The following is a 25595-nucleotide window of genomic DNA, read 5'->3' on the forward strand; positions in this document are numbered from 1 at the left end:
ATAGTTCTATGGTTGGCATAGAACTATAGTAGGAAACACTTGCCCAAGGTACCAGGCAGAGTGAACGAACATGGAACCATGTGGTTTGAAAGAAAACTTCTCAACCACTAAGTCATTCTTGCACCTATTATGTGTGTGTGTTTACATTTATTGTTAAATCGAATATTGTGTCTCACTATGCCTCAAAGTTAGCAATTTATCAAGCAGAGATCTATAAAATATATGCCAGATTGAAATACGTATTGATGTCAGTAAGATCAATTAAATTTATGAAGGTAATACCCCATCAAGGCAACAGTTGAAAGACTAAACCCTGTAAAATAATGTTTAAAGACTTAATGGCTTCAAATTTAAGGTAATGGATTACTAACCACAAGATAATGAGTTCAAAACTTCATATGAAACTTCCACTCTATATATACATCTCTATATGTACATCTCAGTTTACTTGACTTCCAACAATTAACAAATATAATTTGAAGTTGAAAGGTTAGTAGTTAGAAAGCTGTCTATATTTAAAATTATTATGTAAAATATTCTGAGAAAAAGTATTTTCTCACCACAGCTAAACACACACACACACACACAGAGACTCTGTTTCATTATATACTAGAAATGCATCCTGGCGTTGCCCGTGTGTTATGACCTATAAGCACATGGTATTATTTGTTCCTTTCTTATGGGTAGTCAGCACAGCAGATATATAGTGAACTGGATTACTGGCATAATGGAAGTTATTGTTTGTTTAAAAAGTGAACTGGGGAGGGTACAATTTGCATGGGTTTGCATGAAAGTGCTTTCTGTTCTTAAGACTGGTCACAAACTATGTATTGTTTCATCATATAAAAGGGAGTTAATACGATTTTGCCCAGAAATCATGTTTTCAAAATTTGAATTTTCCCTCGACCCCAATTTGTAACTTTTTGTGATTTTTTTTTTATCCACATAGAAAAATATAGAAATCTATCTTTCTATTTCTGCCTGTGTTTGAATTACTATGTGTGTATATGTATATTTACTCGCATATATATATCTTATAACAATAATAATAATAATAATAATAATTATAATTTGGATTTGCCCCATGAAAAAAACTGGTGGGAACACAATCCACCTCCAGTGCTTGAAATGACCACATCTCACTCCACTGGAACTTCACCATTCAAACTGACAGGAAGATAGATGCAAATAGGCCAGACATCATATTGAAAGACTTCAGACAAAGAACATGCCTCCTCATTGATATGACTGTCCCAATCGATATAAACGTATCTGTCAAGACCTACCAAAAACTGAGCAAATATAAAGATCTTGAAATAGAAATCAGCAAAATGTGGAAGCTGAAGACTAAAACAATACCTGTTATCATAGGTGCCCTGGGAATGATAGCGAAAGGGACTGATTGTTACCTAACTCAGATACCAGGAAACCCCAAAATGGCAGAAATTCAAAAGATAGTGCTCATGGGAACTGCTCATATCCTACGCAAAATACTCTCTATGTAATCCCAAGGTTTAAAACAAACTTTTTTATTTTTATTTTTTATTTATTTTTAAAAAAATTTATTTTTATGTATTAGACATTCACTAGTACAACACCAAAAAAATACCAAAAAAAAAAAACCCCAAATATATGGCACAGAACTTCCAACCTGTTGTCTCTTGAGGTCTCTGGGTGAGACTTGGAGCCAACTTGTACAGACATAAAGCAAAAGTCAAACATAGAATAATAATGATAATAATAATGCAGTATTGCCCTGATGCAGTACCAGACAGTGGCTCTCATGGCTTCTGATCTTAACTGATTGGAAATGTTATCATGTACATTATTTTGTTTTGATATAAAAGATGGGCTACAGCAAATATTCTGCTCAATACCACAGATTTACTAGTCAGTTGTTTGACCGTAACCAGTTGACCATGTCCCTTTGTGGCTGACAATATGTGCATCTCTGATCATGAACAGAAGTAGTGGGGGGCATCATAGCCATGTGTTGAAAGGAATTCTTGGAGGTTTGGCTAATTCACCTTTGGAAACATGGGTAGTTCATTCAACATCCTTAAACTATCCTTATTCAGGGACCTTTTGTGCAGGATGGGCTACTCGACCAGAAAAAAATCTTAACTGGGCCCCACCTGCAAGGTCATGCACTGTTTATCATGATATGAGATCACCATGTCGCGTACATATGGTTGTGATGCATGTGCCTGGTGTACCCTTATCAGACGGGTAGTCATGAAGAGTATACTGGGCTTCATATATTTTACCCCAGTGTCACTTTGATGGCATGCACTGCTCTCTCACTGAATAATAATAATAATTGAATGCTGGATCAGGAGTGTAGCCAGCAGAAGGGGGTTCTGACAACGAATGAAAGCAAAATGGAATGAGATAGGACTTTCGAAAATGCAAGAAGGGACTACACAATCAATTTTATGTAGCCACAATACACGTTGTTGGTAAATACAGGTGCGATTTGTTTATGAAAGGAAAATATTTGATAGCTGAAAAGAACGAAGAGATTGATACTGTAGGCTGCAGGTAGTAAGCCTGCTACGCATGCAAAACTCCAGGGGCTCCAACAAAACCTGTGATAAAGAGATGATGATAATAATGATAATAATAAACAATACGGAGAACGCAATGCGATTGCAATAGATATTTTATTGGTTTGAACAATATTTCGACAGCTTGACTGTCTTTGTCGGGTACAAAATGAAAAGTGATACATAGAAATTTAAAATTGTAGAAATTCAAATTCAAAAATTCGAACGAAGGCAACCTGCATTCTCACGTTGACAGAATGACATCATCAGTCTTCAATTTTCAAGTTTACAAAAAGAAAAAGAAAGAAAGAAAAGGAAAAAATATTTAATCAAACAGTTTTGTGTAAGCATAATGAAATTCCCCGGTCATTTTGTTCATCCCTTCAGTGTATGAAGTTAACAACTCACAAACATATTTCTCCTCATGTGTTTTGAGTATTGAAAGTATAGCAGATTCAGAATATTTTCTGAGAATATACATTTTCAAGTCTTTTTCAAAATTGCTGCCATTTGTTGTAAAATGTTTGGCAAGTTCTGTCGAACTACTGTTGTTGTGCTCGACGTCATATCTGTGCCTATTGACTCTTTTGTTAAATTTTTCTATTGTACAACAAACATAAATCAAGTTGTGCTTGATGCATTCTGCTGTGTACACCAAATGGGAATTTCTACACATCCCGCCTTCTGTGTAGATCATAACATTTCTGTTTTGATTCCTGATGGAAGTGACTTGATTCATTGATGCACAATGAATAGGGCTTACCTCCCTTGCAGTTGTTTTTCAAAGTACGTGCAGAAACTCTAATGTTAGTTTTCTTGGAGTCAGAAGTAGAGGTTAACAATTTTCTTATATTTTTATTCCGTCTAAAGGTTACAATAAACGTCTGAGGAAATGTTTGCTTGAAACGAGGAAATTTTTCCACAGCATTCTAATAACTTTCATGAAACACTTTTGAAATGCCAGTGTAATTTTGGTGCCAGTTAATCACTAGAGGTATTCTGTCACATATTGTACGTTGCTAAAATTATGTGTGAAAGTTTGATTTTCCTTAATAATCTTAGCTGTCATTTGCAATTTCCTTTAAGCATGGTTCACTGTAACAGTGCTTGACATAATGGTGTACAAAAGCACTTGCATGCTTCCAGTAATCCACTATATCAGTACAAATCCATTTTATCCTCAAAAATTAGGATTTCTGATTTTACCGAATTATATGATGTGGATGATTGGAGGTAAATGTAGGATGATGTGGGTTTGCTAAAAAACTGTCACTATCTTGCCTCCAGAAAACTTAACTTTTGTGTTCAAAAATTCAACGCTGGTTCTTGAAAAATTAGATGTAAATTTTATGTTGGACTTAAAGCCATAGTTTTTAGCATAACAGTCACGGAAATGCAAGAAGTCAAATAAGCTATCCTGTAAGCCTTCCCAGACTAAAAAGAAGCCATCTATGAACTGTAACCAGAGTATTGGTGCATGACCATGTAAGGATTTGAATGTCTCCAGTAACTGTGTCTCGAACTTCGTCATGAATACATTAGCAAAATTAACTACCGTGGAGGTACCCATGGTGCAGCCCCTCGAGTGGTAAAATTTTTGTTCAAACTTCATTATGTTACTTTGTAACACAAACCTCAATAGCCTACAGAGAAAATTAGATGGAATACTTTTGTTTGACCGTTTTTCGAAGGCATTCATGCTTGCTTCTACTCCTTCATCGTGGTCAATATTGGGATATAAAGAAAAAACATCCATGATTACCAAAAAGCAGTTTTCGACATTTCTCCTGTGCTTAAAAATTGACTCTCTTGAGAGTGAAATGAAGGAAACGAAGGACAGACTTCAAAAGATCTTTTTGTATTTCATACAATTTCCCAGGGTCCTGCTATTGCATAATTATTTGATAGTTATTAAATGAAGTCACAATTTACAGATGCTTACATTTTTTTTATTTTCATCGCTTTGAAACTGCATCCTGTTTACTGACAAAATTCCATGCTGCATCATTTTTATGTTTTCTGTGAAGTTTTTATGGGTCCAGTTAGTTATTATTATTATTACTAAAGCTATGAGCTGGCGGAATGGTTAGTGGGTCAAACAAAATGCTTAGGTGCATTTCATCCCTACGTTCTGACTTCGAAATCTACCAAGCTCAACTTTACTGTTGTAACAGGATCTGTGTCAATTCACTGAAAGGGTGTCGATCCGATCCAGCCACATACAATTTAGTAAGACATAACAGACGAAGTCCGGTTATAGGTGAGACAGCAGTTTGTTTATTAATTGCGATGGCGTACGTGTATCTGATGGGAGAACGACAGCCTCTGATGTACAGCTTCTTCTTGTTCGTTTGTTGAAGTTGTTCGATGTCGTTCGCGGCTAAGTCGGTGAGGTTATCAGAGTCCTCGAAATGCACGTCTGTTCGCGTTGGCCGTCAGCCCAGAGAGAATGATTTGAGTTTAGCGGGCCTAAGGGATCGTTTCCCGCACATGCGCATGGGGAAGACTTCCGGTGGCCACCCGGAAGTAGTCCCATTCTGCGCATGCGCGCTGAACCCTACACAGTAGCATCACTACAAGGCTCCCCCTCGAGTGCGAAAGTACGACAACAAGAAAATTTGTGGTGGTGCTGCAGAAAAACAGATGGCTTGCCGATCCCCCAGATGACTTGGTACATAATATCATACAAAACAAGAAAAATTTGAAAGAAAGTTAAATATAGATTGTCTTTGAAAGTTTCTTGGGCCAATGCACTGTTCTGCCCGATCGTGTAACATACGGTGTGCTCGGGGCACCCGTTGACGGCGAGGGTGGTGTTGTAGGAGCCGGTGAAGGCAAAGGCGTCTGTGCAGGTGAAGGTGTTTGTGCAGGTGAAGGTGTTGTTAAAGGTGCATAGGTGGGTGTGTCAAGGTTGTCATCAAAAGATGAAGACGTCTCAAAATACGCTTTTTTTAATCGGTCCACGGAAACGGTCTCCGAACGACCATTTATCTCAATAGGGAACACCTTTGGTGTGCGAGAAAGCACACAGAAAGGTCCTTTATAGGGAGAAACAAGTGGGCCCTTGACAGAGTCGTCCCGAACAAAAACATGCGACCAAGTGTCCATATCCGGTGGAATGGTGGAGATTGCTTCTTGGGAACCATGGGTGGAAGGTTCGAAAAATATGCACGCAGTCTGGTGACATAGGTCGCCGGATCATGGGGCTGGGAAGTGTCTGGCACCAACATCGTACCAGGCAATGCCAGTGTGGTACCATACAGCAGCTCTGCAGCAGAAAACCCCAGGTCTGCCTTGACAGCAGTCCGACAGCCGAGAAGCACAATGGGCAGAAATTCAATCCAGGACTGTGGGTCTGAAGAGGCACGAAGAGCGGCCTTGAGCTGTTTATGGAACCGCTCAACTAATCTATTAGACGCTGGATGGTAGCTTGTAGTGTGGATATGGTGTACACCTAAAATTCGCGACAATTCGCGAAATAGCGAGGCTTCAAACTGACGTCCACGATCAGTTGTCAATCGGGACGGGACTCCGAAACGAGAAATCCAGTTTGAAACGAAAGCTCGCGCAACAGTCTCAGCAGAAATGTCTGCTATCGGAATGGCTTCTGGCCAGCGGGAAAAGCGATCGACACAAGTTAACAGATAAGAGAACCCGCGACTCACAGGCCATGGTCCAACCAGATCGATGTGGACATGGCAGAAACGGGCCTCCGTGGGGGGAAATTGTCCAAGCGGGGCACGAACGTGCCGTTGAATTTTTGACCGTTGACACTTGGAGCAGGTGCGTGTCCAAGAAGTAATAGTGCGACGCATATTCGGTCAGAAAAACCGAGCAGTGATTAGTTTAAGGGTGGCAGCGATTCCAGGATGTGATAAGGAGTGCAGTGCTTCAAACACTGAGCGTTGATGGTTCTCAGGCACGAGTGGCCTGGGAGAACCAGTGGAAGTATCACAAAGAATGGTGCCTTCGGCTGACGGAAGCGGAAGGTAGGAAAACTGGCAACAGGAGAACTTGGGAGAAGTTAGGTCTAACGACGCCAAAGGTGGCTACTCCTGCGAGATGGCAGCTAAGTCGATAGCAGCAGGAGACGAAAGGGCGCAAACTGGAAGGCGAGAGAGAGCGTCAGCAGGAACGTTCTCTTTTCCAGGTATGTGTCGAATGTTACTAGTGAATTGAGAGATAAAATCCAGGTGCTGGAAAACACGAGGTGAGTGTTTGCCCGTTTTTGAACACAGGGCAAACGTAAGGGGCTTGTGATCCGTATAGATCACAAAATCTCGCCCTTCAAGCTGATGGTGGAAATGACGAACCGATAGATAGATCGCTAGGAGCTCACGATCAAAGGTACTGTATCGTCGTTCAGCTGGTTGCAGTTGACGGGAAAAGAAAGCCAGAGGTCGAATATGATCATCCACTGTGTGTTGTAACACAGCGCCAATCGCAGTGTCCGATGCGTCTACAGTCAAAGAGAGAGAAGCACCAGGAACTGGATGTGCAAGCAAAGAAACAGAAGCCAGCTCCTTCTTAATGGACTCAAAGGCTGTCACTGCCTCAACAGAGAGGGTGACTTGACTGTCCTTTCTAGGAGTATTCTTTAATAGCCTGGTGAGAGGTAATAGCTTATCTGCACAACCGGGAATAAAACGTCTGTAGAAATTGATCATCCCTAGATAATGCCTGAGCTGGCGCAAGGAAGTGGGGGGTGCGATGCGTTGAATGGCATCGACTTTTGACGAGAGAGGGCTGATTCCACTCGAATCAATATGATGGCCCAGAAAATCTAGGGAAGAGCGTCCGAAAACACACTTGTCGGGATTTATACGTATACTATAAGCGCGAAGACGCTGAAAAAGCTGAGAAAGGTGCTGGAGATGATTTTCACGTGTGTCGCTCGCAATGAGTATATCATCGACATAGGCAAACACAAAATCAAGACCGTGGACAACCTCATCAATGAAACGCTGGAAAGTGCTAGTAGCATTCCGCAAACCGAAACTCATATACAGAAACTCAAAACACCCAAAGGGGGTAGTGATCGCCGTTTTCGGAACGTCGGCTGGGTTGACCGGTATTTGGTGGTACGTGCATATAAGGTCGACCTTCGAAAAAATGGTACAACCATGGAGATTTCTAATCGGATATCTGTCGGCTATTGTTACGGCATTGAGGCGTCGATAGTCTCCAACCGGGCGAAAATCAGACTCGCCCTTTCGCACCAAATGAAGGGAAGATGCCCATGGGCTGGTGGAGGGGCGTATAAGGCCAAGTTGAAGCATGTGCTCAAACTCGGCCCTAGCCGTTTTTAGTCGGTCAGGTGCAAGGCGCCGTGGGCGCGAAAATACAGGCGGCCCAGTGGTGGTGATAAAATGGAGGGTCGAGTGGGTAGGCTTTTCCGGTTTAAAGGCAATGTCCACTAGCTCCGGAAATGAAACCAAAAGAGAGTGAAAAGGGTCTCCAGAGGTGGAAACAAAGAATGTCGGGCTAAGGACCGCATTGGTGGAACTCCCAGTCGGTGTAGAGAGCGACGTCGTGCTATCAAGAAGCCTCCGACGCCTGACATCCACCAATAGATTAAACCTATCCAGGAAATCAGCGCCGAGAATAGGATGCGGAATGTCAGCGATGACGAAAACCCATTGAAAATCTCGACGAAGGTTGATGTCGAGGCGCAGCGAAATCTGACCGTAAGTGGTTATGGGAGACGAGTCAATAGCATGCAAGACAATTGAAGAGCGCTTGGGCTTGTCTGCAGCCAGACGAAGGGGTCAGATGCTGCAACAAGAGCCGGTGTCCACCATGAAAAATTTCTTCGACACCAGATCTTTTACAAAGAATGCACGATTTTTGGGAAACGAAATGGAAGAAGGTGACGTGCTCACCTCCTCCGGATTTAGTTTTCCGAGGGCTTGAAAGTGCACGGCTGGGTACACCGATCTGTCTTTTCGGCATACTTTGAATGGTACCAGCACCAGCCGGAACGAGAAACAGAGTCACTCCGACTACGGGAAATAGAGCTACTGCGACTACGACTGCGAGGTTGGCGCCCGATCGCACGGCACAGATCATCGATTCTCTGCGTAAGCGCATCGATCTTCTCGGCTAGTTTATCGTTCGTCGGAGGTGGCTCTGTACATGCGTACAGGGCCCGCGAGGGAGATGGTCGCGAAAACTCTAACACTTTGTCGGCCATCGTGGCGATCTGGTCCACAGACACAGACTCCGGTGCCGTGGCCAACACCGTCTGCACGTGGGCAGGCAGCCTGGAAAAAAATATTTTTCGTAAGAGCGGCGCGTCCGCTGCGTTGCCGCTGAGCTCCCTTAGATGGCGCAGGAACTGGGATGGAGTTCTGTCCCCCAACTGCTCGTCGGCCATCAGTTCATTGAACTGACTTTCCTCCGACCGCGTGTTGCGGCGGAGGATTTCTGCCTTTACTGAAGCATATGTGGCGTCAGGGTGGGGACTCATAATGAGATCCCTGACCGATGTGGCGAGCCGGGAGGGCAAACTTGAATACAGCAGATGTAACTGCTGTTGTGGAGGAATGGTATGCGCGGCAAAATGGGATTCCACCTGGGCAAGCCACAGCCCCGCATCCCCCGTGAATGAAGGCAAACCTGAAGCCATGCTTTTGTCGGAAGGATCGTCTGTCAGAAAGGGGCAGAAGGTATGATCGAGAAATGGAGAGAGAACACGTGGAACCGACAAAGCAAATCAAAATGGTGTTTTGTGTACTGGTGTGTGTACCTCGTGGGTAGTAAAAAATAAGTGTGTGTGTGCACAAAGGAAAACAAGGTACAGAAAAGAAAAAAAAAATGTGTGTGTGTTTTCTTTTTTTTTTTTATAGTGTACTGAGTGCGATGGATAAGCTTTTTGTTTGTACCCACCACGCCGTTCTGAAAGGAAAAGAAAAAATGAAAAATGAATGTTCAGTGCTCTATCTGGCAAAACCTGTTCGCTGCGTCTTCTGTTCTTTTTTTTTTCAACTTGGGGTCACCAATTGTAACAGGATCTGTATCAATTCACTGAAAGGGTGTCGATCCGATCCAGTCACATACAATTTAGTAAGACATAACAGACGAAGTCCGGTTATAGGTGAGACAGCAGTTTGTTTATTAATTGCGATGGCGTATGTGTATCTGATGGGAGAACGACAGCCTCTGATGTACAGCTTCTTCTTGTTCGTTTGTTGAAGTTGTTCGATGTCGTTCGCGGCTAAGTCGGTGAGGTAATCAGAGTCCACGAAATGCACGTCTGTTCGCATTGGCCGTCAGCCCAGAGAGAATGATTTGAGTTTAGCGGGCCTAAGGGATCGTTTCCCGCACATGCGCATGGGGAAGACTTCTGGTGGCCACCCGGAAGTAGTCCCATTCTGCGCATGCGCGCTGAACCCTACACAGTAGCATCACTACACTGTCATCCTTTCTCGGTCCATATAATAACGTACAAGTTAAGTACTGAAATTGATTTAAGCGACTTCCTCCTCCATTTCCTCCTAAGATTGCCGGTCTTCTTGCAAAATTAGAAAGAATTATTATAAGTAGCAAGCTGGCTGCCTCATTACTGCATTGAAAAAAAATACTTTGTAGCATTTCTTCTTGCTCTTTACACTGAGTTCAAATACTGCCGAGATCAACTTTGTCTTTCATCCTTTCGGAGTTAATAAAATAAAGTACCAGTTTAATACTGGAGTCTATGTAATTAACCTCAAAATTTCTGGGTTAAACCTCGTGCCAATAGTTGAAATAATGGTTTCAAATTTTGACCTCTGGGCCAGTAAGTGGATAACAATGAGCTTAGGCTTCAATAGGTATATATTTTTTTTATCTACCCATAAGGATAAAAGGCAAAACCAACCTCACCGGAATGTGAACTCAGAACGTAAGGATGGACTAAATACCACAAAACATTTCGCCCGGTGTGCTAACGATTCTGCTTGCTTACCACCTTGAAATGATAATTATAATTATAAGTTTTTTCTAAGTTGGCGAGTAAGAAGAACTGTTACTGCACTGAATAAAATCCTTAGTAGTATTTCATTCGTCTTTACATTCTGAAATTAAATGTCACCAAGGTCGACTTTGCTTTTCATCCTTCTGTGGATGGTGAAATACCAGTTACTTGTAAGTAACTGGGACTGATGTAATCGACTTACTGCTAGAACTGCTAGACTTGTGCGAAACTTTGAAACCATTATTTCAACTATAAGCACTAATCCATTATCGTTTCTACTGTGGAAAACAAATGGTTACATGCTAGGATTTTCAACTGCTAGAAATATCAATGTAACTCATAATTTCTTTGTAGACGACATGAAGATTTATGCCAAAAAACAACTGGAATTAATAACATTTTCAGCAGATATAGGCATAGAATTTAGCCAAAAGAAATGTTCATATTTGGTTATAAAACGAGAAAAGTCAGTGCTCCAAACCCAAAACCTGTGCATCAATGGTCTTTTTATCTCCCCCATTCCACACAAAGAATGTTACAAGTACCTAGGCATATACAAAAATGTATCATATGAAGCCACTGTGAATAAAGATAGAATGACCCAAGAATATTACACCAAACTTAGCAGTCGGAACTCTCCTCTTACAAACAACAAAACAATGTCCCATAATGCATTTCCAATACCAGTGATGATCCCAACATTTGGGATATTTGATTGGTTTGTACAGGAAATCCACTCCATAGATATCAAAACCCGCAAAATTGTGACAACAACTGGGAACTTCCATAGAAAGAGTGATGTTGACAGGCTCTACCTAAGAAGAAATGAAGGTGGTAGAGGCCTGAAATAAATGCAGATGGCCTTCGAATGCTGTATGGTATCACTCAGGCAGCACCTGCTAAACAACAGCAGCAAAAATAAATATATAAATGCAGTGCTGAAAAGTGAAGTGAGCAACATTGTATGAGTTGGCAGTAAGCTCCTCAAGAAGCATTCTCTTCCCGATGATCTCCTATACAGCTCCAAATCAGTTAGGCTCTCTTACCTCAGAGAAGACCTGAATGGAAAGCAGTCAGCATGCAAAAATAAAAAAAGACTAAGCATGGGCATGTTGCCTGGAAGCTTGAAGAAGACAGCAGAATTGACATGAAATGCAGCCTTTCTTGGACACAAGACCACTACATCACACCACACTTTGAAGGCTATGCATTTGCAATCCAGGAACAGGAGATTGCCACAAAGTACCTAGTGAACAAGAGAGACAGTGACGTTCTTGTAATCCCAAGATGCAACACATGTGTAGGCTGCCATGTTTCTGTGGAAAATATTATGTCCTAAAGACATTACATCCTAAAATGTCATCAAGGTACTACCTTCCTATGTAGCATGATGTTGTTGCTAAAACAATTTACAATGCCATCTGCAGAAAAGTCTGTCCTGAAATAAACTTAGAAAATCCCTGTTATGGAAGGCATTCATAAACACCAACTGCATAGAAGAGACTATACATACATAAATGTGTGTGTGTGTGTGGGGGGGGGGGAGGTCTGTGTGTGTGTACAGTGATAGATTCGAGGGTTTTGCATATTTAGGAGTTAATTTTCTTAATTTCACCAGAGTATAAATACCAATAATGTTGATACTTAAAAAAAAAAAAAAAGAAAAATCCAGTTCAAATAAAAAGCACGGTTAAGCAATGCATTGTAATCCACACTAATTTGTGAAAAAAGGTATTGCCCCTCAGATGCCTATTTTTTTGCTAGTTTTGTTTTAGCTTTTTGGTTGATTTGAGTGTTGGCAGTGTTGATAGTGCTGAATAGCTCTTTTGTGAATTTTCTTTCTCTTTTCTTTACTGTCTTACTAGAAGTGTCGTGTTGCCATGCATTCCAACAATTAACACAGTGACTCTTGTTTTCTTTCATCAGTTTGGTGTTGTGTTTGGTTTCTCTGTTATACTGTAGTAGCCAGTTTTGACTAAGTTAATAGAAGTACACAATCTCTTATACGAAACCTTGCTAAGCATGTTTAGGAATTTGGAATTTTTCAGATTTGGGGAATGGTAGTACAGTCTATTCATATCCTAAGTCTTAGTTTCCAGAAATAGCTAAGTTGGTACCTCAACTTTAAAAAAAAATTCTGATTAGCACGTCTTGATCATAGGTTGATCTTAGGTTTTGAAGATACCATCACAATGTATTGACAGGCCTATTCTAGTAGAAAACGGAGACATTTTTACCAAATTACTATAGTTGCAAGAAAACTACCACTAGTTAGCTTAAGATAATGTTATTTTATACATTAAACAAGACACCTATGTACCAAATGCCTTGCAAAAGTATGTAAACCCAGCCTAGTAAATGTATTGTACAGCATTGCTAATTTGTGTGATGAATATTCACTTTCAGTGAGATTAAAAAATCTTCAAGTAATATAGTTAATTTTTTTAATAGTAAACTGTTAAATGAAATGTGATAAAGATAGACCATACAATTACCAGTGTATTATTTTTTTTTGATCTCTAATTAAAACATTTTCAAAGATTTTCAGTTTTTGGAATTATGGATAAGACTTGTGTGCCTGTAGTGTCTTTTCTGGTGCCAGAAAGTATTATTATTCTGAGTTTGTACTATTTTTATATCAATCATTTTGTTTTTCAGTTCAGTGTCACTAAATATTTTTCTGTTTAAATAGTATCACAGTTATTATTTTTGAAGATTAATTTAATCATAGATTTCATTTCAGATCAGTATGGAGTCCATTTCTCATTTCATTTGAAATTTCTTTATTTCTGTTGATATTCCATCAGATGTTAAATTTAATTGTAATTCAGACATTTTTCAAAATGAATTCACACTGTTACCTACAAGAACTAACTTTTAATTGGATTTGTTGCCTAATGGTTTATTTCCCCACTGCACTTTTTGCATTTCCCCGAAACATTTATATAAATGTTTGCCAGTTTACTAACTGTTTATATAATATTCATATATTTCTCCCTGAAGTCACAAATATACTGACAAACACATTGCATTCTTTTAAAATGAGAATAGGTTAAGTTTTTATTGTTTAAAGAAAGAAGTAAGCTATAAGAAAGCATTACTATGAGAGAGAAAAACTCACAAAAACTGTCAAGCAACAAGTGGAACATCTAAAATTAGGCACAAAGAACACATACACTCTTTAATTGTATATTAAACAAACGTGTATCTGTCTGTCTATCTAGCTGTTATATGTATGTGAGTATGTGTGTGTGTATGTGTTGTGGGCTATCTATGTACATGTTTGTCCATCGAAGCAACGAGGACCATTTAGTCATTCTACAGGGGTGAATTATGCATGATTTCTGCTGATTTGTGTAGTGACTGATTACAATGAAGAAGTGTTGTGCACCATCAGCCTCACCCTTCTATCTGTGACCATCTTCAATCCTGCAGTACGGCCAGGTCAAGAGGACTGCAAATGTGTAGGTGTCCAAGATGTCTTTTTCCTATTGCTCTCTGCACTCCACAGTGCTAGCAAGCATATTAACCAATTGCTGACATACTGACAGGTGCTTGTACTCCAGGTCAGAGAAGAGCTGGAAACAATAGTGGCTAAGAGGTGGTTCCACACTCCTCGACATTCCTAAAATTTTGAACCAAATGCAGGGCTCGCTATATATAACACATCTATATACAACTATCTATATATAACTATCAATATATAGCTATCTATATATAATACATAATGCAGACATGGTATCAGAATAGAATATTTTTGGAGATAGAAGATGAAACAATATTACATCAATACATACATACATACATACATACATACATACATACATACATACATACATACATACATACATACTTATATATATATGCATAAATATGTCTGTGTGAGCGTGTATGTTTGTGTACACATGTGCATGTATGCCTACACATACAAACATAGGCACACACACACACACACACATTTAAGTACTATTGTAGTATGTTTATATATATGCAGGTATTATTAGTACTACTTGTGATATTATTCAATGATTGGTGACTAAATTGATTTGTTAGGCTAGGAGACTGTTGATAATAGTCTTCAGTCTTAAAAAGAGGACCTGCACAGCAGGGATGAACTTTTTGTAAGCCAATGGCCATCCATGACTCTATTGGTTTGCATGGAAAGTCTCATGGAAAGAAGAGCTTATCTCAAAGCAACTATTACCTGGTATTAAAGCTTGTCTCTTTGGTTGTTTTACTGTAATTCTCCTCTTCTTGACTGCTACTTATTCTTTAACTTGTCCACTCCTTGCTGTCCAATCTATTCTCAAAAACAAATAATTTTGTCCCACCCCGCTACTTTCTTTCCACAATATATGCATTACATCTGAGTTTTTACCACTTTGTCACAGTTATTTCTCTTTGTGGATTCTCAGATCCTTATCATTCTCTGGAGGATCTATCAAATTCTCTGGATCTTTTACTGAATTACAAATAGGAGGGGAGGAGTACTATTCAGAATAAATACTGGTTTTGAGAAATTGGAAAGAGAAAGAGTAAGAAGAAAGTATTGTAGAAGGTATAAAAGGAGAGAGAAAAAAGAAAACATGAAGCCATAAAAGTAAGTATTTTTGCTAGGCAAAGAGAAGTACAATGTGAAAGGAAAATACGAAGTATGTGACAAAATAAGGGTGGAAAATAAAGGAAAAAAAAAGGTATGAAGATATTGTAAAATATTGTAAAAAGAGAGGTGTATAGAAAACAAGATAAAGAAAGGCAGAAGGAGAGAGCAAAGAAACAGAAAGAAAATGGAAAGGATGCCTGATATTCTGCAAAGAAGAGTTGTAAATCTATTTTTTTGCTTGCTGTTCTCTCTCCCTTTTACAATGGCAGTGTGTTTAACACATTCGGATCATTGGTGTACGGCATTCTGGGACACCATGTTTCAACATGTTTTTTCTTGTCAGTCATAAGTAGCCAGAACTTTGAGCATGAACTAAGCCACTGGCTTTGTTTATACTTTCAGTGAACAAATTATTTGCTGATTGGTGTTTATATCTGCCAACTGGTAAAAATAAATCACTGTGTACTGTGTGAATTGAGTTCTTGGACATATTTATTCTTAGCAATTCTCACCAGGTTCAGACTCAAAATATGATGGTTACTGTAGTATTCATTAGAGGAGAATAATTTTGTGCTCCATTCTCTGTCCCTTTATGGGAAGGAACAGGATGAAATTTTGGGCTTGTCCTCATTTCAGTGATACAGCTGTATTATTGTTTTAGTGCATCATGGAGACAATATCCAAGACACGATTATGCCACCAGGAATACTCTACACGAGATGACTCACATCCTGGCAGAATAGCTCCAAAGAATTTAAAACCTAACACCGATTATATTAAGCAGAATTGAGGATAAAAGTATATACTTACCTCTCAAAATGACTCTCAGCCTGTTGGTTTCATATCCTATAGCATATTCCATGATAGCTTCCTATGTACAACTGCCTTCCATGCTGTTCCATCATATTGATTTCCTCTCAACCTTAAGTTACAGTGACCAGAAAGTTTCCTACAATGGAAGGTATTTCCTTCTTTTACAGAGATGCATAAGCTAAGACTAGGAGTCTCTCACCAGCTGTTGGGAGGCCGTTGAATCTACTGAGTTCATATGCCCTTTGACAGGTTTTGTTTTCATCCTGCAAGATACCTCTTCCACCCAAAAGGCCAACAAAAAGCCACTTTCCTTACCAAGCAGATATGGTAGTGTTACTGATTTAGTCACCTACGATCCAACTATGACAGGTTGTACTAGGTTAAATGTTAAGTGCCTGATGTATATACATACATACACACATAGTATAAGCACAATTTTTTAATAGTTATGTATTTGAAGGAATATACCATATATACACCATCAAATGGCCTGTTTCGCTAGAAATGCCAAAAATAATAGTTGATGACCAATATTATTTTTACTCAGGCAAAAATGGAAGGCAACTCCATTCACATTTCATTGTTATTGAAACTCTTCAGCTAAGTGGAAAATCCCTTTACTTGCACACATTACGATTGCCATCAACAACTGCATCCATCCCATCAGAAGTAGCAGCAGCAGCACCTTTCTCATCATCATCATCATATCTTGAACCTCATCTGAGATACCCTTACTTTGAAGAGTACTAACACATTTACAACTAACCTGCAAAGTAAGTGTTTTATCAATGATATGTCAAAAATTATTATTTGTTTCTTTACAGATGATGAAGATAAAGATATATCCTTGTCAGTCCTGTCATACCTATCTAATATTATTAATATTTGCAGCTTTAACTATATCTGGACATGCTCAATGTAAGTATAGATATTATACGTACAATACTTTTGTATTCAATAATGACTCATGCAAGATTACATATTTCTTATTTAGTGAGCATTAGCATTGTTTGTTCATTTATACAAAAATATATACATACATATATAATACTTACATATACACACACACACACGCGCGCGCACACACACACGCGCGCGCACACACACATATATAATTATTAAGGAATAATACTTCCGAGTACACAGGAAAAAGATATTCAAATTAGATGTATTAAAATGAACATCTCACAATGTTTAATTCGTATATATAAAAGTAATTTTTGAGACAGAACCACCTTCAACTCAATCAACACTGAAAGATTTTATACCCGACCACTCCATAAAATGTTAAAAATTAAATCTTATACTAACTATATCTATTCTGAATCCTGTATTTTCCGTTTATAAGACTACACGTGTTTCATGAAAGTACGTCGGTATTGATTAGATACAAGGTATCTAGTTTCAATACTTACTCAGGTCGACATACTCCCAATCTTCAGGTCTGGATTCCTCAACATATTTCACTATCCCTAACTCTTATATACTTCCATGATACTCTATATCTTCAATATAATCTTACTTAACATGTGCAAATGAATAGAAATACAAATAATAAATAAAAATAACTGAATATCAAAAATTTAAGGAGTAAAAATTTAAGGAGTAAAAATTTAAGGAATAAAAATTTAAGGAGTAAAAATTTAAGGAGTAAAAATTTAAGGAATATAAACTCAAGGAATAAACATTTAAGGAAAAAAATTTAAAGAGAAAAAAATACGTGTAAAAATTACGATTAAAGGTTCCGAATAACGAATAAAGAATTGCGAATAAACAAATACGAAATAAAAATGAAATAATAATGAAACAACGATGAAATAATAATGTATTAAAAATAAGGACGAAAATAAACAAATGTTAACTTATCTTTTCTTTCCTCGGTGAAAATTAGACAAAGCTACATCTTGCAAATCAGGTAAAATCTGCGTTTGATAATACCTATAGATAGGAGGTACCACAAATAAATGTCGGAAAGTCCTACTGGTGTTTCTATTCCTTTATATAGTACTGTCAGGGGAACAAGCCCCTTTTATCGTTTTTTAATTTATTCAATCCATGTATTATTGCAAACAACCAATCTAGAAAGTTACTTCTTTAGACTCACAATTCGAATATTTTCCATCCCGTGTGCCTCCACTTGTTCTGTTTAGTCCATCATAGAAAGAATGGACTAAACAGAACAGGAAGAGACACACAAGACAGAAGAGTTGGTGAAGAGACCACAGCTATGTGACAAAAGACTTTCAGACAATAGACATAAGATAAAATAAAAACTATAACAAATGAGTGAAGAATGAATATATCGTAGGTGTGTTTATTTGGCAAAAGAAAGAATAAAAATGACAGTCCAGAAATATAACAATATATACACACACATATATACGTATGATATTCACACACACACCCACCCACACACATGCGCGTGCACGCATGCACACATATGACTTATTCTTTTCTTCTTTCAAAGATGATGGAGATATTGCCTTGGATTTCAGTGGCTTAGCTAAAATTTATTTTCGTGGTAAATGGACAGCTATTTGTGCGTCAAAAGGTTTTACAATTCAATCACGAGTGTTGTGTCGGAGTTTTGGTCAAAAGTAAGTAATACAATATTTCTTTACATATAGAATATGATGATAGATACATTTATCTAGTATTGAAAGATAATAACTGTAATTAAGCAGTCCCTTCAGGGTTAATATCATGATATTCAGTGTGCTAGACCAGTCATACATCATATACCTTTTCACCCACCCCTACAATGTGTGTCTTCTTCTCCTTGTCCTACAATGAACTCCCACTATCCCATCTCCATCAATGAGCTCTCTCTTTTTCCTGCCCTAAATTAAGTGCTACTTCTCCCAGTCCTATTATGAATGCCCCTTCCCTCAGCATACATTGTGTGCCTTCTTTAACAATTTTCTCTCTAAATTCCTTTGGCCACCACCCTCTTCTTCTTATAGGGATAAATGAGTTGAAAGTTATATTCAACTTCTACACAAAAATATCTATGGCTTTATAATCAAGTATATCACAGCATAAATCTGTTATCTGCCAAATTTTAAATTCTTCATGCCAAATCCTTTGACACATTGTAAGAGTACATAACGCTCTCGCCTTCCCAGCCCTACACCAACCCTGTTCTACACCCTCTTCTGTTCAAGAAGTGAAACTACCTGCACCCTTTAATACACTATATTTTTTAGTGTACTCATAGCCAACTCTCATCCCACTAATAGCACCACCAAGCATGATTTCTGCAACTCTAACAAGCCACTCATCTACTCATAATTTCCTTAGAGATCACCATGACAAAAGCTTTCCCCAGGTCAATGAAAGTCAAGTACAATGGTTTACTTTTGGCCACTTCTCCTGTGACTACCTCACTAGGAAGATGGCATCTATGGTACTCTTCCCAGACACAAAATCAAACCGTACCTCATCTAGTTTAATTTTATTCCTAATCAATTGAGCTATACCTCTTTCTGTAACTTTCATGACCTAGTCTGGCAGTTTGATACTTCTGTAGTTGTTTCTATCAAAGGCAACATCTTTACCCTTGCAGCAGCTATGATGCTATTATGCTAGTCTTTGGGAATGACACCTTCCTGGGAAACCTGATTAACTATAGGAGTGGTTAGGCCAAATCCTACTCTGCCAGATATTTTAAGCATCTCAGCAGTGATTCCTGATGGTCCAGAAACTTATCTAGTCTCTATATTTTTAATTGCTTTATGTATCATATTACTGTTAGCTCTGATGGTTGGTCCCTCAGTTGGTTCTATTTCAAAGACTCATTTTCCCATGCATTCTCCATATTTGGCAAGGTTTCATAGTGCTATTCCCATACATCTTTCTTCTCTGAATCACTAAATGCAACCATAGCATTATCCATTTGCACATATTTCTCACCAGCAACATTTCTAATCTATCTGATCCACTGTTTAGCAATTCAGAACAGCTCACTGGGTGGTTTCATGTGAAATCATATATCCTCTAAACAGAAGGTATGATTAAACAACCATTATACATGGTTGACTGGAAAATATAGCCAAGGTTCTTTTGACCTGAAGATGAAATATTAACATGTTGCTAGGCTTTCAACTAGAATGAAAATCTGAGGAAAATATCCAGAGGTGAGAAATGTATAAGGGAAATGCAAAGATTTTCAGAGTTAAATCCTTGGTAAACTTGAGCAATTACATGGAAGTCAAAAATATTGCAACTTAAAATGATCTCTGCTCACAGATATGGGATTGAGGGAGAAGAAAAGAAAGTGAGAAAAAAGAATGAAAGGGAGAGGGCTATATAGAGACATGAAGAGAAGTAGCAATTTGGGAAAATACAGGCAAAAGGAGATTACGGAATAGATTTAAAAATGAAAAACTATAAAAGTAGGAAGTTTAGAAATGTTATGAGGAAATAAAACCTATGAAAGGAAAATTCCAATCAGCTATGTGTATATATATATAAACACACACACACATGCAGGAAAAGTTCATAGTCCGACTAAGAAGGAGTAATGCTAGAGCTATGAAATCTTGCAATTTCAACATCCTTATTAATAACTGCATTGTTTCTTTCCAAATAAACTGACACCTGACTGTTCAAAGAAAACTTCAAAAATAGCTAGCAGCAACTTCTCTTGAAAATGAATAAAATTTGGCATTGTGGTGTTATCAAGTACCAGCAAAAAAAAAAGGGTTTAGCCCTTAAAAAGCATTCATGCTGACATGGTTGGTACATTAGGGGATGATGCTCCAGCTTTATCAATAGTGCATAAATGGGTAGCTGGATTTAAGAGGAGAAATATCACCTGAAGTCTAAATGTCCTGCAGCTGCCACCACTGATAAAAAAAATTGATTGTGTTCACCATATGCTGATGGATGATAGGTAACTGACTATAAATCAAATGGCTAATGCTATTAACATATCCTGTGAGAGAGTTGAGAATATTCTGCATAATGACTTTAGCATGATGAAGGTTTCTGCTTTGTAGGTGTCACATATTCTGACACCTGATCAAAAGTGCACCAGACTGAGCACTTCACAGGAAAACCTGACATTGTTTGACACAAATCCAGCTGATTTCCTTGAATGTTTCCTAAGCCAGGATGTATGTTGGATCTGTCACTTTGAGCCAGAGACAAAGGGACAATCTATGCATTGGAAACACCACTCCTCATCTATTCCAAAGAAGGCCAAGATTATTTCAACTGCAGGAACGTTAATGGGGTCAGGTTTTTTGGGGGGATAAAAAAGGCATTGTGTTTATTGACTGTCTTCAAAAGGGACATGTCATCAATGGAGAGTACTATGTCAGCTTGTTGAAGCAGCTACAAAAGGCTATCAAGGGCAAATGCCCAAGAAAATTAACGAAAGGGGTCTTATTTCATCAGGACAATGCTCCAGCACACAAGTCCTTGCATTCAATGGCTTTGAACTGGTTGATCATTCTCCTTATTCTCCTGATTTGGTCTCATTTGTTCCCAACATAAAAAAACATTCAACTGGGAACCAATATCACAGTAATGATGATATCATATCTGCTGTTGATGACTTTTGGGGCAACAGGATGAAAGCTTCTTCACAAAGGGTTCTAACACTGCAGTGTTTGGATGATAAGGGACATTATGTTAAAAAATAAACTGCATTTGGTGACATTTCATGAGATTATCTTGATCAGTCTATGAACATTTCAGCCAATCTCTGAGTGTGTACTTGTGTGTGTGTGTGTGTGTGTGTGTGCGTGTGCACACGCATGCGCGCGTGCATGAACATGTGTGTTAGTCTATACACACACACATGTCCAATCCATACAACCTTGGAAAAAGAGATATTAAATTAAATGCGGATAATATATAAAAATATGTAGATATGCATATGTATATACTTATGTACACACACAGGCATAGGAGTGGCTGTGTGGTAAGTAGCTTGCCTACCAATCACATGGTTCCGGGTTCAGTCCCACTGTGTGGCACCTTGGGCAAGTGTCTTCTACTATAGCCTCGGGCCGACCAAAGCCATGTGAGTGGATTAGGCAGATGGAAACTGAAGGAAGCCTGTCGTATATATGTATATATATATGTATGTATGTATGTGTGTGTATATATTTGTGTCTGTGTTTGTCCCTCAACATCGCTTGACAACCGATGCTGGTGTGTTTACATCCCCGTAACTTAGCAGTTCGGCAATAGAGACCGATAGAATAAGTACTAGGCTTACAAAGAATAAGTCCTGGGGTCGATTTGCTCGACTAAAAAGGTGGTGCTCCAGCATAGCTACAGTCAAATGACTGAAACAAGTAAAAGAGTAAAGAGTAAAAGAGAGATGTGTGCACTTACTCACAGATGCATGCACAGCACACTAAGAGAATCATGCACGCACACAAACACTCACAATATACAGGGTGCTCAGGCAAAAATTTGACGAAATTTGCATAAAAGGAAGAGAAAACATAATATCACATCCAAAAATAAAAATATTTTAAAACAAAATATCGATTAGATTATGGCTGGGAGATAGCAGTTTACTTAAAGTATCCACACTTAGCATCCACTGTGGCCTCAAGATGGCTTTGAAACCTGATGTATGCATTCCTCACTATGTCCCTGGGAAGGTTTTTGAATACCTCCTTGATCTTGGACTCCAGCTTGACTTAGGCAGTGCATTTGTGTTTTTCTCAACTTTGCTCTATGCATAGTATTCTGTGGAATCACAATTGGAAGAATTAGGAGGTTAGACACTGAGTGTTGTGAAGTTGCAGAAATTCTCTGACAACAACTTCTGATACTTTCAAAAGGTATGACAAGGTGCCAAATCCTGCTGCCACACATATGACCTTCCAGCAGCAATCTTTTACTATCAGGGTTTGACCATCATCTCCAGCACTTTCATGAAGCCATTTGAATTGAGCCTTAGTGCCTGTCCAAAGATGTAAAGTGGTATGATGTCACCCTCACTAGAGACACACCCAAAGACCATTATAGTTTGGGGGAACTTGGTTTTCATGATGTCTATGTTACATCTTACAATGTTCACAGAACATAGAGAAGCAGTCATGATGTTGGTATTTTGATATCCAGTGTGAATCATTATGATACAGATAACTCTATTCCAATATTTTGATGGCTTCTAGTCCTCCATGTCAGCTAGCTTTTTCTCAATTCCAACTTTAATATTTGTGTTCTTCAATGGCATTGACTGTTCACCAATAAATCAAGCTGTTTCTAATAAAAGGAGACATAAAAATCATCAAATTTAGCCAGATCACCTTGTATACACATATAGGTGTATGTGATGAGGGAGGTGTATTACACAGCAGTCAAGTTCCTCTGAAATTTAGAAAATTGATACATGAATTAACTTACTAATTCAGAAACAAAAAGCAATTTTTTGATCGAATCTTTGCAAGATAAAAGACAACTTGTGACTAAGCAAAAACAACAATAATAATAACTATTTTCACATTTGAAAATAGCATTATGATGTTTGGTAATGCATCATCATGTAGACTGCAACAAAGAAATGCATCCAAACATTATACTAATATGTAGGAGTGGCTGTGTGGTAAGTAGCTTGCTTATGAATCACATGGTTTTGGGTTCAGACCCGCTGCATGGCACCTTGGGCAAGTGTCTTCTTCTATAGCCTCGGGCCAGCCAAAGCCATGTGAGTGGATTTGGTAGACAGAAATGGAAAGAAGCCCATCATATATATGTACATATGTGTGTGTGTGTGTGTGTGTGTGTGTGTGTGTGTGTGTGTGTGTCTGTGTGTGTATGCATGTGTGTGTGTGCATGTATGTTTGCGTGTCTGTGTTTGTCCCCCAACATCACTTGGCAACCGATGTTGGTGTTTTTATGTTACCGTAACTTAGCGGTTTGGCAAAAGACACCTATAGAATAAGTACTAGGCTTACAAAGAATAAGTTCTGGGGTCAATTTGCTCAACGAAAGGCGGTGCTCCATCATGGCTGCAGTCAAATGACTGAAACAAGTAAAAGAGTAAAAAGTAAAGGAGAGAGTAAAACTGAAATATATTCTTTTTGTATTCAATTTTCAGATTTTCAACTTATTTATTAGATAGTTCAAATTTACCAATCTCAGTCGGTGATTTAACATGCAGAGGTGATGAAAACTCACTAGCAGCTTGCAATTATAATTTTGGTTCAACTAAGAGTTGTTCATATAGCAAGCTTTATGTTCGGTGCCAGGAAGACTGTAAGTACTAATATTTACTTCACTAAGATATCAATGTGTGTTATCTATCAAATAATCCTTATATTCTTTGCAAATCACAAGAAATTGTGTGGCTGATATTCCTTGGTAGTAAGCAGGGTACTGTTCTATTACAGTTAGCATTTATTACTTGAGTAATTGAATTAAACACAGTAAGCCAACATACTCAATGATGTTTATTCTTGCATTTGTGAGTTAGACCTATTTCCAATAATTATTTTCTGTTATAAAGCATGGTCAGATGAGAAGGGAGGCAGTTGTGGTTTTTGCATGCCAATACAGACTGGTGAGACTGATATGGCCAATGCTCATCCTGAAAATCAGTAGGTCAGTAATATAGGTGGAAAGAAATCAAGGAGTATGAATGCTTGTGACAAAATGAGCTCTGCTGAAGGAACCCAAGAACCAGGTAGTGTATTAGACTTGTCTCTCTTAACCATGGCACAGTACTGAGAGGATTTGTTAGATATATACTACTGAAAAACCATAGTGATTACTATTTTGGGAAATATCTGGTTATTGGCTTTAAGACCAAAATCAAATTCATCACCTTATTGATATGTTAATACATGTTAATGATGGAAATAATAATATATCATGTAATTAAGGAAAAATTGTATTTATTGATTGCTAGTTATGTGTTTAGATTATATAATTATTGTTACTGTTTTATCTATTAATAATTCCAATGAGATTAACAAGGTCAATTTAGTATCTTATCAGTATATGCTGGATTTTAGTGCCAGTATAATACAGTTGTTAATTCCTTTGAGCACCTCCTTCAGTTAACTAACATAACATTTACTAGATGAATTAGATACTTTCATGTATTTGTTCATAAAATTCATTGAAACTACATTATTTTCAATTTCATGTTCCAGTAACTAAAGCATTTTGCCCATTTGATAACGACATTTGTGGAATGGTTAATGAAGGCACAGCAGCTTATAAATGGCAACGTGTTCATCCCTATACATCCAGACTGCCAGGACAATCAATACCCAAAAGTGATCACACGACTGAAAGTTATAAAGGTAATTAATCTCAGTTTCTTTGATCATCATCATCATCCTCATTTAATGTCTGTTGTTCATGCTGGCATGGGTTGGACTGTTTGACCAGGGCTGGTAAGCTGGAAAACTACACCAGACTCCAATCTGATTTGGCCTGGTTTTCTAAAGCTGGACACCCTTCCTAACACCAACCACTCTGAAAGCATAATGGGTGCTTTTATGTGCCACCAACACGGGTACCATTTGCGTGACACCCATATTTGCCATGACTGCAATTTTACTCAGTTTCATGGGTCTTCTCAAGATGACATAATGCCAAAGGTCTCAGTCATTGCTTCTGTGAGGTCCAACACTCAAAAGGAAATCAGCCACTTTGCCTCCATGATAAAACAATCATAGAGTAAAAAAAGAATCTGTATTTT

At 38.4% G+C, this 25595-nt stretch overlaps 1 protein-coding gene across 1 annotated transcript in view; it reads left to right on the forward strand.

Moving 5' to 3' along the window:
* The first annotated feature begins 9016 nt into the window (after nucleotides 1-9016).
* LOC115209483 (MAM and LDL-receptor class A domain-containing protein 2-like) overlaps nucleotides 9017-25595 on the forward strand; it is a 131710-nt gene continuing 115131 nt past the window's right edge. Inside the window, exons 1-5 of the mRNA XM_036501654.1 lie at nucleotides 9017-9214; nucleotides 16741-16834; nucleotides 18384-18513; nucleotides 23985-24142; nucleotides 25042-25194. Coding sequence (XP_036357547.1) covers nucleotides 9017-9214; nucleotides 16741-16834; nucleotides 18384-18513; nucleotides 23985-24142; nucleotides 25042-25194 — 733 coding nt within the window. The remainder of the gene's footprint in view (nucleotides 9215-16740; nucleotides 16835-18383; nucleotides 18514-23984; nucleotides 24143-25041; nucleotides 25195-25595) is intronic.

Source organism: Octopus sinensis, linkage group LG3, assembly GCF_006345805.1.
Source record: "Octopus sinensis linkage group LG3, ASM634580v1, whole genome shotgun sequence".
In the NCBI taxonomy this organism is placed as follows: Eukaryota; Metazoa; Mollusca; class Cephalopoda; order Octopoda; family Octopodidae; genus Octopus; species Octopus sinensis.